The sequence below is a fragment of the Cebidichthys violaceus genome, unplaced genomic scaffold (genome assembly GCF_023349555.1).
Source record: "Cebidichthys violaceus isolate CVI_PGR_0920_01 unplaced genomic scaffold, fCebVio1.0.p SCAF_10, whole genome shotgun sequence".
NCBI classification, from domain to species: domain Eukaryota; kingdom Metazoa; phylum Chordata; class Actinopteri; order Perciformes; family Stichaeidae; genus Cebidichthys; species Cebidichthys violaceus.
The window spans coordinates 14,859,989-14,877,098 of NW_027176263.1; the positions used below are offsets into that span (position 1 = coordinate 14,859,989).

Consider the following 17,110-nt stretch of genomic DNA (forward strand, 5'->3'; position numbering starts at 1 on the left):
CATGGGCTTGAGCTGCATGGTGTGCATTGTGGCACCTCTTCCCCCAAAACAAGGAAAGATACACACACACACACACACACACACACACACACACACACACACACACACACACACACACACACACAAATATTTGAAGATGCAATCACACATTTAAAAAAGGGATTGACTGTCTGAACTGTTTCGTAAAGTGAACATTCCTTGTATCTCCGACTGTCTCAGTTTCATGTTTTTGGGTTCAAGTCTGCTTCTACCAGAATATTTAACTTTATTATCACTATCAAATTATCATGCTATAAACGTGATAAAACATCAACACTTTAAGTATATATTTAGTTCATTTCCACAATTTCTGTTATCTCTCATAATACATTCCAGAAGAAACTATTTTTATTTTTAACTAGTTTTCTATATATATAGAATTGCTAGTTTTATTTATTGATTTATATTTACAATTATCTTATTTTACCTTTTACCTTCAACCAATTATAGATTTGTGATTTCATTTAATGGTCTTACTTCTTTTAGGATTTTCAGTGCAATTGTAAATAAATTAAAAACTTTTTAAAAATATTTGTAATTTTACATATGAATTAGATAATGTATTCATCCAAGTGAAATTTGTTATCTCTGGCTTAAACTGAGCGCACTTCCTGCCAACCGAAGCCATGGCCTCGGGCGAGACGGTCTACAGGTTGGAGGTGTGTACTGTCAGTACTGTTCAGGGGACTGAAGAGGGAACACAGAGCGATGGACACCAGAGTGAAAAAGAGGGAACAGTGGAGGAAGAAAAGGGAATATATCCTGGCAGCAGCAGGCAATGTGGTGGGCCTGGGCAATGTGTGGAGATTCCCCTACCTGTGTTATAAGAACGGAGGAGGTAAGCTGGAACGCACAAGGTCCATATACTGGACTATTTGAGATGATTGCAACTTTTAGAAGAATCACCAATGAGGTATATATATATATATATATATATATTGATAATAATAATATAATAACGTTCAAAAAACTTAACAAAAACTGGTGGAGCAGGTTTAGTTCGAGGTGAAGGGAACTCTGGGATTTCACTTCAAGAAAGACAGGTAACTTAAACTTTGTGTCAGTTACTGTGGCCTCTGTGAACCGGGGGTTCTCTCTGACTCCTCCCCCTTAAAGAGCCAGACACGCTGTTTCATTCCCTCGTTGATTCAGTTCGTATAGAGCGAATTGAAGCGCATTATTTTCGATGGTTAAATCCTGGATGGATATTAGTTTGTGGTCTCTCAGGAAAGTCTAAAGTCACTGCTTTCATGCGTCGTCAGTCATTTATTTGAACAGCTGTGGTTTTTGCCCTCACATTCAATCATTTTAAACAGACTGCTTTTAATCTCAACATTTTCAACAGCCTTTCAAGTGACGTGTTTAATTGAATTACATTTGTTGAAGTAATACATAAATAAAGCCACTGAATTCTGTTGAGTAAAGCTTCAAATAGATGTCTAACATTTAAAATCAACTGTCTTTTAACCTTTCAATCAATTAATGATCGTTAGTGGCAGCATAATATTGGATCAAATATTCTCGATTTTATTCACTCGATTTTTCCTCATCCCATTGAACAGCATTACTGGTCTCTGGTGTATTTTTGTCCTTCAGGTGTCTTCCTGTTGCCTTACTGTTTCTTTGCTGTGCTGTGTGGCGTGCCACTCTTCCTGCTGGAGACTGTGATTGGTCAGTACACACAGCAGGGCGCTATCACCTGCTGGACCAAGCTCTGCCCGCTGGCACAGGGTAATCACATTGTTGTATACATTGAGCATGAAAACATTGTGTCCTTTAAAATGAACTAGAGCTGAAAACAAATTTCTACGGGTTAGGGTTCGCAAAATAAGATCATTAATTCTCCTGTAACTGATCAAAACCCAGGACCCACTGAGTCTTATTAAATGATAATTTCCTGTAGACGACTTTTGTTAACATCCCACAGTACCATTACCTGAAACAGGACTCACAGCAGCGTAAGAAACAGAGGAAGAGATAGTTAGAGACAAAAGAGAAAAGTGTAAATGTAGCCACTAAACGGTGATTTTGATTGGTAGCCCTTGTGTTTTGTTGAATTGGCTTTACTTCTGTTGGGACTCACAGTCATGATGGAAGCAGAGCCATTTTGACCCAGCTTCCCAGGATCCTTTCATTTTGACACAAAGGTATTTATTTAGTGACTAGCTGCTGTCACTCAAGCGACAACATACCGGTTTTTCTCCAATCTGCACAGTTGGGGCCTAATTATAAATGTATAGAGAGAACTGGATACAGCGTTAGAGGTGGGGCCCCGTTCATTTCTTTAGAAGCTATTCAGTTGCACAAAAGTTTGAAAATTGTACCTGGAATCTTAAGGCAATCTTCTGCAACCATTGGGCAAGCGTTCTAGCTCACTTTGGTCCAGCTTGTTCAAGGGCTCATTCACATGAACGAAGAAAGGAAAATACTGCATATGTTGATTCGGCTATTGGTGCATTTTACAAATTGAAGGACCTAATGATTTAAATAAGGGCTATTTAAGTGTGCTCTAGGAAATTTACCTCAACAACAAAAAAAAAGTATCAACTGATTCTCTTTCCCAATGTAAGTTTAAGTCACTGGGCCTTAACTACTATGGACCGTAGTTGTAATACAGTTCGATTTTATACACTTTGTATAAAACACTGAAATAAAACAAAGATAAAAGGGCAGCTGCATATATCTTTGATTGGCTTAAACTGGACTTTGTTCCTGGACAATATTCACAGTATTATCATGGTGCTGTAAGTGTTATATTTCATAATGCTTTATCAAATGACATCTTAAACTGAGGTTTGTTGGATGTCCTCTCCCTCCAGGGGCCGGCTATTCCACCATAGTGATCCAGCTTTATTCCAGATTCTACATCATCATCCTGGCCTGGGCCCTCCTCTACTTCTTCTATTGTTTCAGAGACCCTCTGCCCTGGGTCACCTGCAACAATCCCTGGAACACAGGTCAGTGTGGGATGTAGGAGGGTGGATCCGCAGCTAAAGTTAAAAGATCCTACCATGCTTGCCAACTCATTGTTAGCTCAGCTTCTCCACCTCACTGAAAACTGTCCTAGAGACAGAGAATGCCACTATGTCTGGAATAAAAATGAAGGAGAAAACTGGTTGACGAAAGTCAAGTCCTAACAAAGTTGCTAATGGCCAAAAACCAAGATGGTGACGCCCAAAATGTCGTACTAAAGGTTTCAAAACGGCAGTCCACAAACCAATGGGTGACGTCATCCGCTATGTCCACTTATCTATAGTCTATAGACATTTGTAGAAATCCAATTGAAATAATTTTTCAAACCACCTCTAAATGTATTTTGGATCCATCTATCATCTATAACTGCTTATCCTGTTCATGGTTACGGGGGGGCTGGAGCCAATCCCAGCTGACATTGGGAGAAGGCAGGGTTCAGCCTTTTGGACCCCCACCAGTCCGAGTTCAAAGTACTTGCGGTGACAGAGTCGCTTCACGCCGCGAGAGCTAACTCTCTCTTCTCTGTCCTGATTCTCCTGGACTTGTCTGCGGCGTTTGACACTGTGAACCATCAAATCCTCCTCTCCACCCTCGAGGGGATGGGCGTCTCAGGCTCTGCACTCTCCCTGTTTGCATCCTACCTGACGGGTCGATCCTACCAGGTGACATGGAGGGGGGCCGTGTCGGAACCACGCATGCTGACTACGGGGGTTCCGCAAGGTTCAGTCCTGGGCCCCCTTCTCTTCTCGCTCTACACAACATCTCTGGGTTCTGTTATTCGCTCGCATGACTTCTCCTACCATTGTTATGCCGATGACACCCAGCTGGTCTTGTCATTTCCCCCCGGTGACACCCAAGTGGAGACGTGCATTGCTGCGTGTTTGGCTGACATCTCGAAGTGGATGACGACACACCACCTCAAGCTCAACCTAGACAAAACCGAGCTACTGTTCCTCTCGGGGAAGGGTTGCCCGCACCGGGACCTGTCCATCACCATTGATGATACCGTGGTGACGCCAACTCGGACTGCGAGGAACCTGGGTGTGACCCTGGATGACCAACTGTCATTCTCGGCAAACATTTCATTCGTTACACGCTCCTGCAGATTCCTGCTCTACAACATCAGGAGGATTCGTCCCTTCCTCACTGATGAGACGGCGCAGGTTCTCATCCAGGCTCTTGTCATCTCCCGCCTGGACTACTGCAACTCTCTACTCGCCGGAGCCCCGGCGTCGGCCATCAGACCTCTGGAGCTTGTCCAGAAAGCCGCAGCTCGCCTGGTGTTCAATCGCCCCAAGTTCTCCCACACAACTTCCTTTCTCCGTTCTCTACACTGGCTACCTGTAAGAGCTCGCATCCAGTTTAAGACTCTGGTGCTAGAATACAGGGCAGTGAAAGGAACAGCTCCTTCCTATCTCCAGGCCATGGTCAAGCCCTACATCCCCGCCCGACCACTTCGCTCTGCTGCCTCGGGGCGATTGGTCGCCTCGTCGCTCAGAGGTCCTGGCGGCCGATCCACCCGGTCACGGCTGTTTTTTGTCCTGGCCCCACAGTGGTGGAATTAACTTCCCACTGACGTCAGGACAGCGGAGTCGCTGCCCATCTTTCGGCGCAGGCTGAAAACCCACCTCTTCAGGAAGTGCTACCCTGAGCCTTCCACTCAGCACTTATTGTATTCATACTAGCTTGTTGCACTTATTGTATTTGTATTACTTATAGCACTAACTGTTTTTCTTGTTTCTGCACTGTACTTTGGCCCTGAGTTATGCTCTGCTTCATGCTCTTAGATGCTTGTTTGGAAAAGGAAATGTACTTATGACTTCTGGTGACTAGTAGTTCTTTTGATTACCAATGTTGAATGCACTTATTGTAAGTCGCTTTGGATAAAAGCGTGGACTGTGGGAGGAAGCCAGAGAACTTGGAAAGAACACATGGGAAGAACATGCAAACTCCACACAGAAGGCCCGTCTAGCCCGAGAATTAAACCCCTGTGCAGCCCCATTTAATGTGCTTTTTACTGTCCAGACTTTCTAAAATCAATCTTGATGCAAACTAGATATGCCAAAACCCAAATTTGAGCGTATCTATGTGAATCAGAGAGGCTAAATTGGCCATGGTGTGACTTTACACACACTTTCCAGCGGGCCACATCAGCTGTCAGGTATAAGCAAGTCAACGAGTGGGAATTATTCAAATTTACCTTCTGGATTTTTGTGTTACTGGAGGCACCAAGCGAGGAAACCATGGCGGACAGCCATATTTTCAAAGCAGATTTTTGTTAAAAGTTTTAAACTTGCATAGTTTATATCCACGTTTACTTGCTAGCAAACTGTGTTTCATGACTGAAAATAATGAGCAAATGTCAGTAACTGTGTGAGATCAACACGTAATCAGTGCGTCTCGTCCTATCAACAGACAGATGCGTGGACCTCTCCTCAGCGAACTGGACTGCAATACACAGTGGCAACTTGACAGGAAACTGGACATCTGGAAATCTCCCCAAGTCATCGGTCTCTGAGTTCTGGAAGTGAGTCAGTGTTGTCACAAAAAGCTCATAATAAATCACATGGGGCGGCAGCAGTGGATCAAGTATTGAGTACATTCTCTTATCTTGTCAAATATGCTAATTCTTCATGCTAATTACTGTCGGCTGTCCCCGTGCAGTAGAGGAATGTTGTCCATGTCTGGGGGAATAGAGGAGGTTGGCTCAGTGAAGTGGGAGCTGCTGCTGTGTCTCCTGGCTTGCTGGGTGGCCTGCTACTTCTGCATCTGGAAAGGGATTCGCTTCACAGGAAAGGTCTGTCTTGGTGTAAGGATTCAACTGCCAAACCTTTAAAACTAAAAAAACGCACTCAGTAGTGTCTGTAAAGACCACTGCTGTAATGTTTTGTTTGATTGAATGAATACAACGCACAATTGGCTAACCCCCCCATCTAGACTGCAAGTATTTCAAATCACCTACAAAGCACTAACTGCAGAGTGCAGATACATGAATACGTGCATGACGGGATGCTGCGTCATTAACGGACATTACATATAGTCAAAATCAATGTAATTAACTTAATGACAAGAACAAACTCATAAGAACCAGTCACATATATTTATATGACAACAAAAGCATCACACATCAATCCAGCAAACCTGCAGCGGATCCACGTATTCCACCACACAAGAGCACGAGCCATTAAAATATTATTCATAAAAACGACACGATAGGCAAATGAACAGTAGTAACGTCACTGCAGATGTAAAAAAACAAATGCAGTTTGTCACTTACCGAATGCTGTTCACTTAAAGACAAAATTCATCCTCCTTTCTTTGTTGACAAAGAGTTTAATCCCACGGTTGTACAGTACATCGTTTCAGTTCCAGCAAGAAGTCCTTCTCGATTCATGGACGCCAGTGATGACAGTCGAGCTTCCCCAGTTGTATTTCGCCAGTCTGCGGCGGCCGGTTCGCAGCAGGGCCGGGATCCCACCTCCGCCGGCATACCGGTTGTGGAGCTCTGTTTCCCTGGGAACGTGTTTGTTGATCTGTAGATCCACTCGGGTTTCTCCAAAAGTTTTCAAAAGCTCCTCCTCCTTCAGCCATTGAGTGTTAAAAAAATGAAGCTAGGTTTAAAAAAAAAATAAAAAATACACCAAGCAAAACCCTAAAAATGTCATAGTTTCTTCCATATCTTTCAATTTGAATTCTTACTACTCCAACTAACCTCTTCTCCTTCAGTTTCACATTCGTCACGCGCTCGCCCACTGACCACTCACGGCGCACTGCAGAGCTGACCTTAATACTGAGCTGCACCTTAAACGTTAATGATGACGTACTTGTAGGCCAGCGAGAATGCTCTGGCACGTCAAAGAATACGCCCAACATGTCAAACTAAAGATCTGATTGGTTGAAGACTATGACAAACAACAATATCGTCCCCATTTACTTAAACTGCAGGGGCATTCACTTGTGAGTCGGAAGGCATTGGGCCTCTCTTCTTGCATAGAGACAGCATAGAGGCTAAATCTGATTGGATAAAAGCTATTGAAAGCAGAGCTGCAGGCTGGAAGCAGAGCAACAGAGGAAGACAGTAGCTGTGCAATGAGAAAATAAGCTAATGTGTAGTTCAGTCACCTACTAACAGCGGCGATGCGCTCAGCTGTGTGTGTACTGGTTGTTCTGTTTGCTGATAGCCAAACACACGTCTAAATAATTAATAGTGAGCAAACTGTTTTCCCAAACTGTGTCTCTAGACGCAGAGTAGCGGCTGAGCGGCGGCGATGCACACAGCTGTATGTGTAGTTCCGTTAGCAGTTAGCGTTTAGCTGAAAGCCAACTACATCATCCAAAACAATAATAGTAAGCAAACTGTTATTCCTACAAATAATTAATACCATACTCTACAGTTGCAGTCTTTTAGCTCCCTGGCTGTGTTTGGAATTGCATGCTAACACGCACACTGCATAGTATGTGGATTTTGTGTATACTCGAGAAATTTAGCAATTTGCTGCTTCTGAAATTTCCAGGTGGTGTATTTCACGGCGGTGTTCCCCTATGTGACGCTGGCCATCCTGCTGTTCAGGGGGTTGACACTGCCAGGAGCCTGGCAGGGCGTGGTCTACTACTTGTATCCAGATCCTTCTCGCCTGGCAGACTTTCAGGTGAGGCACTGTGGACAAATCATGCATCTTTACAGTGTCTAGTTTGTTTGAGAGGTAAAGTTTTTATTTTGTTGATGCTGCAGTGTCACATCTACCTGAATTCAACAGTGACACTCTAATATGATACTGATAACCTAACCACGTGTGTCTTTTATATGTTCATCAGGTGTGGATGGAGGCTTGCGCTCAGGTCCTCTTCTCCTATGGTGTTGCATCAGGAACCCTGATCACACTGGGCAGCTACAACAAAGTCAACAACAACTGTTACAAGTAATCAGAATCAGAACCGTTTATTGCCAAGTACGTTACACATACAAGGAATTTGACTTGGTGTATTACAAAAGTATATTATACAAGTGGCAAGTGTATTTAAATATAGAAACATGTGCAAGGGTATGTAACAGTAGGAAATTGTCCTGGGGATGACAGAGTCAGTGGGGAACCCAACCGGGGAAGGGAAGAAACTGTTCTTGTGGCGTGAGGTCTTGGTTCTGATGGACGGCAGCCTCCTGCCAGAGGGAAGGGGCTTGAACAGTCTATATCCAGGGTGAGAGGGGTCTGCTACAATCTTTCTTGCCCGCTTCAGGGTCCTGGAAGCGACTACGTCTTGGAGGGATGGCAGATTGTAGCCAACCTCCCTCTCAGCAGAGCAAATGATACAATGCAGTCTGCTCTTGTCCTTGACTGTGGATGCAGCGTACCAGACGCTGATGGAGGAGCAGAGAATGGACTCAATCATTGTCTTCGGCAGGTTGAAGTACATCCTCTGCTGACCCTTCTTGGTGATGGAGCTGATGTTAAGCTCCCACTTGAGGTCCTGGGTTATGGTGGAGCCCAGGAAGCGGAAGGACTCCACAGCGTCGACGGGGGAGTCACACAGGGTGATAGGGGCAGGTAGGGCTGTGTTCTTGCGGAAATCCAGAACCATCTCCACTGTCTTTAGAGTGTTGAGGTCTAAGTTGTTCAGACATGTCACCAGATGGTCAATCTCCCACCTGTAGGCGGACTCATCCCCACCAGAGATGAGTCCAATGAGTGTGGTGTCATCTGCAAACTTCAGGAGCTTGACGGACTGGTGACTGGAGGTGCAGCTGTTGGTGTACAGGGAGAAGAACAGAGGGGAAAGAACGTAGCCTTGAGGGGAACCGGTGCTGATGGTCCGAGAGGCTGAGACATGTTTTCCCAGCTTCACATGCTGCTTCCTGTCGGACAGGAAGTCTGTAATCCACTTGCAGGTGGAGACAGGCACGTGCAGCTGAGAGAGCTTGTCATGCAGCAGAGATGGGATGATGGTGTTGAAGGCAGAGCTGAAGTCCAAAAAACAAGATGGTGACATATCTTTTGTCACTCCACTGTGTCCCCCCACTTCTGAGACAAAATATTCACCCTTGAATTGTTCCATTTTGTGGAATGTCTGCATAGGTTTTTGTCTTTTTAGTCTCATTGTGGTGCCCCAGTTCTCATTACTGCCCCCTGTGGCTCATGGGGGGAAGATAGCAGCTGTGTTTTTCCCTCCAGTGTCCACATGAAGCAGCAATGAACCCATTTTGGCCACAATTGAAAGCAAGCCACCCAAAATTCAGCTCGGGTTGCCCGAAATAAGGTACTTGATCTACTTGATTAGAACTAGCTCATACGACACACTGTCCACCTCATTCAAATATGTTTATAGTTGTTTCAAACAGCCAGTCTCTCCTGGAAGACATTCATGGCGTTGCACTCGGTTGATCACATGAAAGATGACAGAAATAGTTGTGTCAGTAATAAAATAGAGCAAGAGACAGAGGTTCAAACCCTGCCTACTTTCTTTACTCCAGACAGCAGTGGGTGTGCGTGTCAGATTGTCGGGTTTGGAAAGTTAGACACAGCCCTCCAATTCGAACGTCGGAAAAGGAAATTTCTAATTTTAAGGACCTACAACCTGAGGTCTGCTAGTTGCACAGCTGGTACTCTGTCCTATTATACTGTAGCACATTGCCCCACTCAGTTCTGCTCTGTGTGCTAAGCTCTGTGCGTGTCTGCAGGGACAGTCTGTGGTTGTGTGTGCTCAATAGCGGCACCAGCTTCATCTCCGGCTTTGCAGTCTTCTCGGCTCTGGGCTTCATGTCCCACAAACAGGGAATTCCCATCGACATGGTGGTTGATTCAGGTATGATTTGAATCTCAAAGCACCCGTCTCTGTCAAACACGAGAATCAAATAAATCCTCGCACTTTTCCTGGAAAAGGACAAAAATCTAACACAAGACAATTTGAATGTCTCTTCTGTCCTTCCAGGCCCTGGGCTTGCATTTATCGTATTTCCTCAGGCTGTTGCCATGATGCCCCTCCCACAGCTGTGGGCCGCCTGCTTCTTCATTATGCTCATTCTGTTGGGACTGGACACACTGGTAAGACCAAGGGGACACAAGACGTACAGTCGGTGTCCTGCACAAAGTATTCACTGAAAGTAGAAAGACCTGCTGCAACTGTTTATGCTAGATCAGTGACCTCTTATGTAAAAATGTAGCTTAAAGTATCGTTGTTGCTCTATGTCAGTCTGACGTTCAGTCGACTAGTTTGATCCACTCTGAAATATCTCAGCATCTCAATATCTCAAATATTGGATGGATTGCCATGCAACTTTGTACTGACATTCGTAGTCCCTAGAGGATGAATCCCCTGACTTTTCCTCCTTTTAGTGAATGTCTTCACAACTAGATGATAGATTGCCATAAAATGTTGTAAAGATATCCATGGTGCCTGGAGCATTTTAATGACTTTGGTGATCCTCTGACTTTTCATCCAGCGCCGTCATCAAGTCAAAATATGAATTTTTCCAATATTTCAATTCCACATGGACGGAATAAGAATCAACAAAATCAGATTTTGGACAATCAGCGTCCTGTGATGAGCTACTGCCAGGTATGGCCGTTGTTTAGGTGTTTGTGAGGACACTGTTCATTCTAAACAACAATGGAAAGTGGCATAGACGCTGCAATAGCATCAGTTATATTGAAACTTGGAGAGAAGAGCAGAGAACGGCACTGAAGGCTTTTCGCAACAGAAAATATGTTTTCACCTCCTTCTCCCTCAGTTCATTCATTCCCTGCAGCCATCATTAAAAAGTGCCACAGGTGTAGAGTGTATTTATCTGTCACCCAACCCTTTCACCTAAAGGAAAATAACCCAAAGGCTTCCATTGGTGGTTGCACCTCCACCTTTTAAAATAGAGCCCCACACTTGTTTTGGAATGCTTTCCTATTGGTGAACCGTCATCGAGTATAAGCTACATATGGACACAATGCATGTTTGATGTAACAATTATGTAAAGTTACTCTTTATCTTGTCTGTTTGTTTGTGTTAGTTTGCAGGTCTGGAAACTATCACGTCGTCAGTGATTGACATGTTCCCGCGGCAAATGCGCAGACCCTGGCGCAGAGAAATCTTCCTCTTCCTCTTCTGCTCCATCAGCTTCATCATACAGATCTCTCTCACCACTCAGGTACGACACACAGACCCAAACCCACCAGCGAACACTTATTGGAGGTGTATTCTGACCCTACACACAACACTGCATTAACGTCCCTCTTCTGTGTGTCCAGGGAGGAGTGTACCTCTTCCAGCTGGTTGATTACTATGGTGCCAATGGAATATGTATATTATTTGTGTCTGCGGTCCAGTGTGTGGCTGTTGGCTGGGGCTTTGGTAAGTGGTATCATCACCATGTTTAAATGAAGCTGTAGCTCACAAGATGTAATAGCACTACCCAAGTATATGTCCAAGAGCTATTTAAACCACAGGAACTTTGTGCGATTTCACCAAAAGAACAAGGGGCCAAATTTCAACTCATGTATCATGTTCATATTTGACGACTCCACACCTCACAGTTTACATCCAGTGCCAACATTTAGTGCCAATGCTTGAAGTAGTCTGTCTATGATGTGGAAGGGTGGTAAGGGCGGATACATTTTGACTTTGGGGAATCTCGACTGATTGCACGGCAGCCTCAAAGCGACGGCAATAGTGTCTTAACTACACCTTGCCAAGAAATAGGCCACATAACGTTGTCATTGAACATAATCCATGATTTTGCAGAATCATCCACATATCAGCGTTCATGTTTGGGGATAGAGTTGCTAATTTAAATTCCTTTGTCATCGTTCCTGAACCCCAAAATGTCCTCTTGTAGGTGATAGATTTTTGAGAAATCGTTAAATAAATAGTTATGTGAACATACAGTACGTTATTGTTGTGTGGTCTTTTATCGCCTTGTTGATACATATAAGTGTTTAAACAAGGCAAAGGTATGGAAAAACATTTTCATAAAATAGTTTGACAGAAGTCGGTCAGGGGCATAATTACAATACACCCTCTCACTTCTGCATAGGGATCCAATCTATGGAGCCCCACAACTGCAGAAACATAGTATAAGGTTATTAGAAATAGTGTTCAATTATTAAAGTGGTGTATTCAGAACTATTCAATACAATTTTACTTCAACCAGTGGCAGCTGGTGGAACATTTTCTAGGTAGGGCTGTGCCACATCCAGTCAATTTCAGCAAACATCCCAATATGATTTAAAGCAAAAACATTAAGGTATCAAAAACGCATTACTACTTTGCAGTTAAATATTTAACATTTATTCCAACACGAAAAAAAACAGTAAATAACACTTTGACAAACACATCAGGACATCTTATTTTTGTCACCCTCACAGGCAATTCAGTATAATATGATAATATATATATCATATAATAATATTCAGTATAATATAAAACACACACCCACACATATATATATTTATATCAGAATCAGAATCAGCTTTATTGGCTATGTACGCATACATGGAATTTGACTCCGAAGAATATATATGAGCATAAAGAACATAAAGAACAACAACAATGACAATGGACAATGGATTCGGGATATTAGTGCAGAAAGGTGGGAATAGTGCAAATAGTGCAAATGAAGATGCAATATGTCTGATTAATTGTCATTATGGCCAGTGGAAAGAAGCTGTTCCTGTCTCTGGTGGTTTTGGCGTACAGTGCTCTGTAGCACCTACCAGAGGGGAGGAGTTGAAACAGGTTGTGTCCAGGATGTGATTGATATATATTTATATATATAAAATAATATATATATTATTAAGATGCCCCTATGGACCAAATGGATTAAATTGTATGTCAAACATTCATATCTTTAATCAGCAATTGGCTAAACTGCTTCACAGACCCCCCTCCTGTGGGTGATTTTTCCAGCGCCCCAGGGCTGCTGAGACATGCAGATGTGTAATGGAGGATAAAGCCAAGAGGACGTGCAGGAAAAGCATATATTTTGCGCAGATATCATATTTTACACATATTACTGGGTGCATTTCATATTTCAAAAACACAAATATGGACAATTTGTATAATTTATTATCATTATTATTATTTTTATTTTGTCGCTCAAGGGGGGCGCGGCGCCCTAGCTCCCTCTATTGGCCAGCCGTCACTCCCTTTAACATCAAATCAGTTAATAAAATATATATTTGGGATTACAAGAGACTGACTAGAGAGATGACGCTCTGATCGCGAGACCTGCTCCAAGACTCCAGATCCAACACGGCGACACCCTGTCACTAGCAACAAGCTTTTGTAAGCTCCACAAAACTTCTTTCTAAAGATCCGATTGGAAAACACATTCGCACCTCATTAGATTAACTACCAAAGTCAAAGAAATAACAGACCTTGAAGCCTTCATCGATCAATATTTCCACGGACATGTAAACATGGAACCCGACATCGGCACCCAAATCACGTACCCAGAGGCAGAAAAGGCATCTAGTGCCAGTCTAATAACCTTGAGTTGCCTTCTTTGCTGGTTTTGAGGCTCCATATAAACCTGCTATATTTTAATAAGGGGTTCCAGGCCAATCTATGAGTCTGACATTCATCATGCTTCTACATCATTTATCATACAGGGGCTGGGCGGATGTGTGACGCGGTGGAAGTTATGACAGGACAGAGGCCATGGGTTTTTTTCAAACTGTGCTGGCGCTACTTCACCCCTCTGATCTGCACGGTGAGTTACACACTGTCAACAGCTGCAGGTGAAATGACATGAGGAGTAAGGCAAAAACAAGGTAGCGAGTGTCTATCCAGGGCCCTTATATATATATATATATATATATATATATATATATATATATATATATATATATATATATATATATATATATATATATATATATATATATATATATATATATCAAGAGGCTCTTTTAGGACTATACGAAAATGCATTTTGTCAACTCTCTTAGCTCAGGAAATTACTCCTAACTCAACCTAACATCTAGGAGTAATTTAACTGTTATGAGTGACTAGGAGGTCTGGCAAAGATATTATGCTAGAGAAGAGAGGTTTTGGGAACGCTTATTAAGCTTAATAAAAAAATGTTTTGACAAAAAACAAATACAATTTTCAAATTATGCATTGAAACTTGGAGCAAAAACTTTCATTTAATTAAAGTAGACAGAGCAAAAAAATGTTTAACATTTAACAAAACAAAACAAAAACAGAACTAATGGCAACACCCACCTCCCACTCCCCAAATAGATATCTATATAATACACTGGGGAATATGTGTTTGGATCAGCGGCAACCTCCTATTCTGAAAAGTGAAGCCAATGTGGAAGTGCCTTAAAACTGCATTCTCTCTAATGGCCATCAGGGGGCGACTCCTCTGGTTGCAAAAGAAGTCAGATTGCATAGACGTCTATGAGAAAATGACGCTACTTCTCACTTAGTTTATTCCCTCAGTAAACATTGTAAACATGAGATTATGGTCTCACTCGCTTGTTTCAAGTCTTCTTCAATACACCATGATGTTCATTTAGTAAATTACAGTTTCAATAAGAGTGAAATAGACCATAAAGCCAAATATGCTTTAGGTTGTGTCTACCTAATGATTGACAGGTCTAAATCGCTAACAGAGCCAGTAGGGCTATTTGTGTTCTTACAGGCTTGTAGGCAAATATACATACTCATATGTTTTGGTGAATCGATAAGTACAATCCCGCACCACCCTCTTTAAGTCTGCATGCGCCTTTATTTTCAATACTCAAAAATGTGTATTTTTATACCAATATTGGCTCTGAAAACACAGACGATAGGCTACCATGATGCAAGCCCTATGGATTCTTTTGTATCATAATAGGCCTAGTCATGTTGACAGGAAGGGCCTGGGTCTACTTTACTGGCGTGATATCGGCCCAGAGCTGGTTCTCTTGGGGAAGTTTCTGACTTGGCACCATGGTTGACTAGAGCCCCCTTTCACACAGAGATTCCGCAATACTGTCGTTAAGGCAGATCTGCCATCAAGCCGCTTTTGCTTTTTCCACACTGACCGAACGACGGCGGCCTGATGCCACCCCAGTGTGTGATTTCAGATGGCCAGTATCAAAGGAGCAAAAGAGGCATGATGTTTAACACAAGGGCGTTGGCGTCCAATGTGACGAATAACGTGCACGTTCACCCTAAATGGGTAATGGAGGATAAACTAAGTGTTGACGTCCCCTGCTTGTAAATCTTTCCGCCCATTCCGCCTCTGTACCTCTCATACAGAACAGAACGGCGAGGCGGTCCTGTTTGAAAGGGGCTTTGGTTGCACAAGCAAAACCTGTGTTACCAAAAGACTTCATACCATTTTGTCTTGGTTTACAATATTAGTAATACATTAAGGCAGAGGGACGTCACGGTGTTAACGCAGCCTATTTGTCGACAGAAGTATGAGTTTGTCTCTTTGCTTTTCCCTCAAGGTTTGCTTCTTCTGCTTCTTCCTGGACCACCAGCCTCTGACAACCAGCGGGGGGTATGTGTACCCAGACTGGGCCTACTGTCTGGGCTGGGCCATGGCCCTCTCCTCCGTGGTTGCAGTACCCATCTGGGCTGTCGTCAAGATCTGCCTTGCAGAGGGCACCCTCAGACAGGCAAGTGCACCAACACATCCCATTTGCTTTTTTTAAATTCTGCTTTACTTTTGTAATATTTTGTATTGCCCCCGATAGACATCGTATTGATTTAACTACCATTCTGTTTGTCTGATTGTCCTTTTTTCTTGTCCAAAACAGCGTCTGTTGGTCCTGTGGCGTCCAGTCAGTGATCTTGTTCGTCCTGAGACAAACAAAGAACCTGGAGATGAAACCGATGTCAGCCCCTTTACCTGACACGCTATGAGTCAGAATGAAGTGTCCACCAAATGAAAACATGTAAATGTAAAAAAACAGATGTGTTTGGTTGACCCAAGCACATCTGTTCAACCAGGGTCAACCCTGCTAAATATTGAGACTAAGGGCTGGGGTGACAGGGTTCATCATTTCTTATATTTGACCTTTAGGTTCAAACATATGGTTTAGATTAGTTAACATCCAATGTATGGAGGGCGGAGCCAGACAATGATTTATGTGTCTCAACCCCCACTTTTGTAGATGGAGAAGTATGAGAACTGTGTAACTTTTTAGTTAGTTGAAGAAATCCTACAGCCTAGCAAGCCGTAGTTTTCCTCCCATGATTCATGTCCAATAAAGAATTCTGAAAAGTTGATCTTCGACTCCAACCTCATCTGTGACCGGTCTCTTCAAAGAAAATCAACAACCACAGTTCCCATTATTTTTCAGATGCGACCGCTGCACACCGAGATAAAAACAGTTTTAGAACGCTGCAGCCATGTGACTAGTAACAACCAATCACAGCTGGCAGATATCTCTTCTTTCTTCTGTAAATATCAGTCTACAGTAAATATATGAAGGAGAAGTTAATCATTTTAGTTCAGCACCACCCGGAGCTTTATTATCCATCCCACAGAATATTTCACTTGTTTCATCTTGCTGGCAAAGTACGTCACAGCATCCGGTTGAAAGGTCAGAGAAATTGTCACTGACGAATCAGGCTTTAAACCTACTGTGAGGGATTTACGGTGCTGGGAATCAATTTATCTATTGTTCATCATTGTTTAGTTTAGTCATTGAGACTTACTGCTAAATTACCACAACTTCATCATCATTGTCAGAAGCCTGTCCATATTCTGCATGAAAATCGTTAAGGCCATGAGCTAAGTCAATGAAGTAAATAACTGGGCTTACTGGCTTATTTAAAACAATTGACCTCAACACAGCATACTGCTACTCCACCGCTGGGGCCAGTTGATAATGGGGCGGTCCGTTTAAGGTCAATTTTGATGCTGTCATGGAGCTCAGTTTAGTTCTTGATGGCTTAAATGTGGCACACCCGCTTCACATTCTTCTCACACTCTGTTGTATACATGAGCCCATCAAGTGTGTCTGCGGTGAGCCTGTTTCGTGTTTTCAGTTTGGGAAAAAAAAAAACACGCTCATGTGAAGAATTTGAATGCGGAAACACAAGTGCATAAAGGGGCAAACTTTTCCAGTTCACGGGAAACCTTTACTCCTCTTAAGTCCTCCAAAGTAGA

At 43.0% G+C, this 17,110-nt stretch overlaps 1 protein-coding gene across 1 annotated transcript; it reads left to right on the forward strand.

The window, feature by feature from the left end:
- The first annotated feature begins 747 nt into the window (after positions 1 to 747).
- LOC137878489 (sodium- and chloride-dependent betaine transporter-like) lies at positions 748 to 15,848 on the forward strand. The gene is made up of 14 exons (XM_068718815.1): positions 748 to 877; positions 1,636 to 1,770; positions 2,859 to 2,996; positions 5,428 to 5,539; positions 5,677 to 5,809; positions 7,527 to 7,661; positions 7,828 to 7,931; positions 9,686 to 9,810; positions 9,937 to 10,049; positions 11,006 to 11,143; positions 11,244 to 11,346; positions 13,605 to 13,705; positions 15,441 to 15,611; positions 15,753 to 15,848. The coding sequence occupies exons 1-14, from the start codon at positions 748 to 750 to the stop codon at positions 15,846 to 15,848; spliced, it is 1,734 nt and encodes a 577-aa protein (XP_068574916.1).
- The last annotated feature ends 1,262 nt before the right edge of the window (positions 15,849 to 17,110 follow it).

Excerpts from the sequence above, each read along its gene's own strand:
- LOC137878489 (XM_068718815.1), top strand. The coding sequence starts at position 748 with ATGGACACCAGAGTGAAAAAGAGGGAACAGTGGAGGAAGAAAAGGGAA. Across the intron at positions 7,662-7,827 it reads CTCGCCTGGCAGACTTTCAG|GTGTGGATGGAGGCTTGCGC; the intron begins GTGAGGCACTGT and ends TATGTTCATCAG. Across the intron at positions 7,932-9,685 it reads GTCAACAACAACTGTTACAA|GGACAGTCTGTGGTTGTGTG; the intron begins GTAATCAGAATC and ends GCGTGTCTGCAG.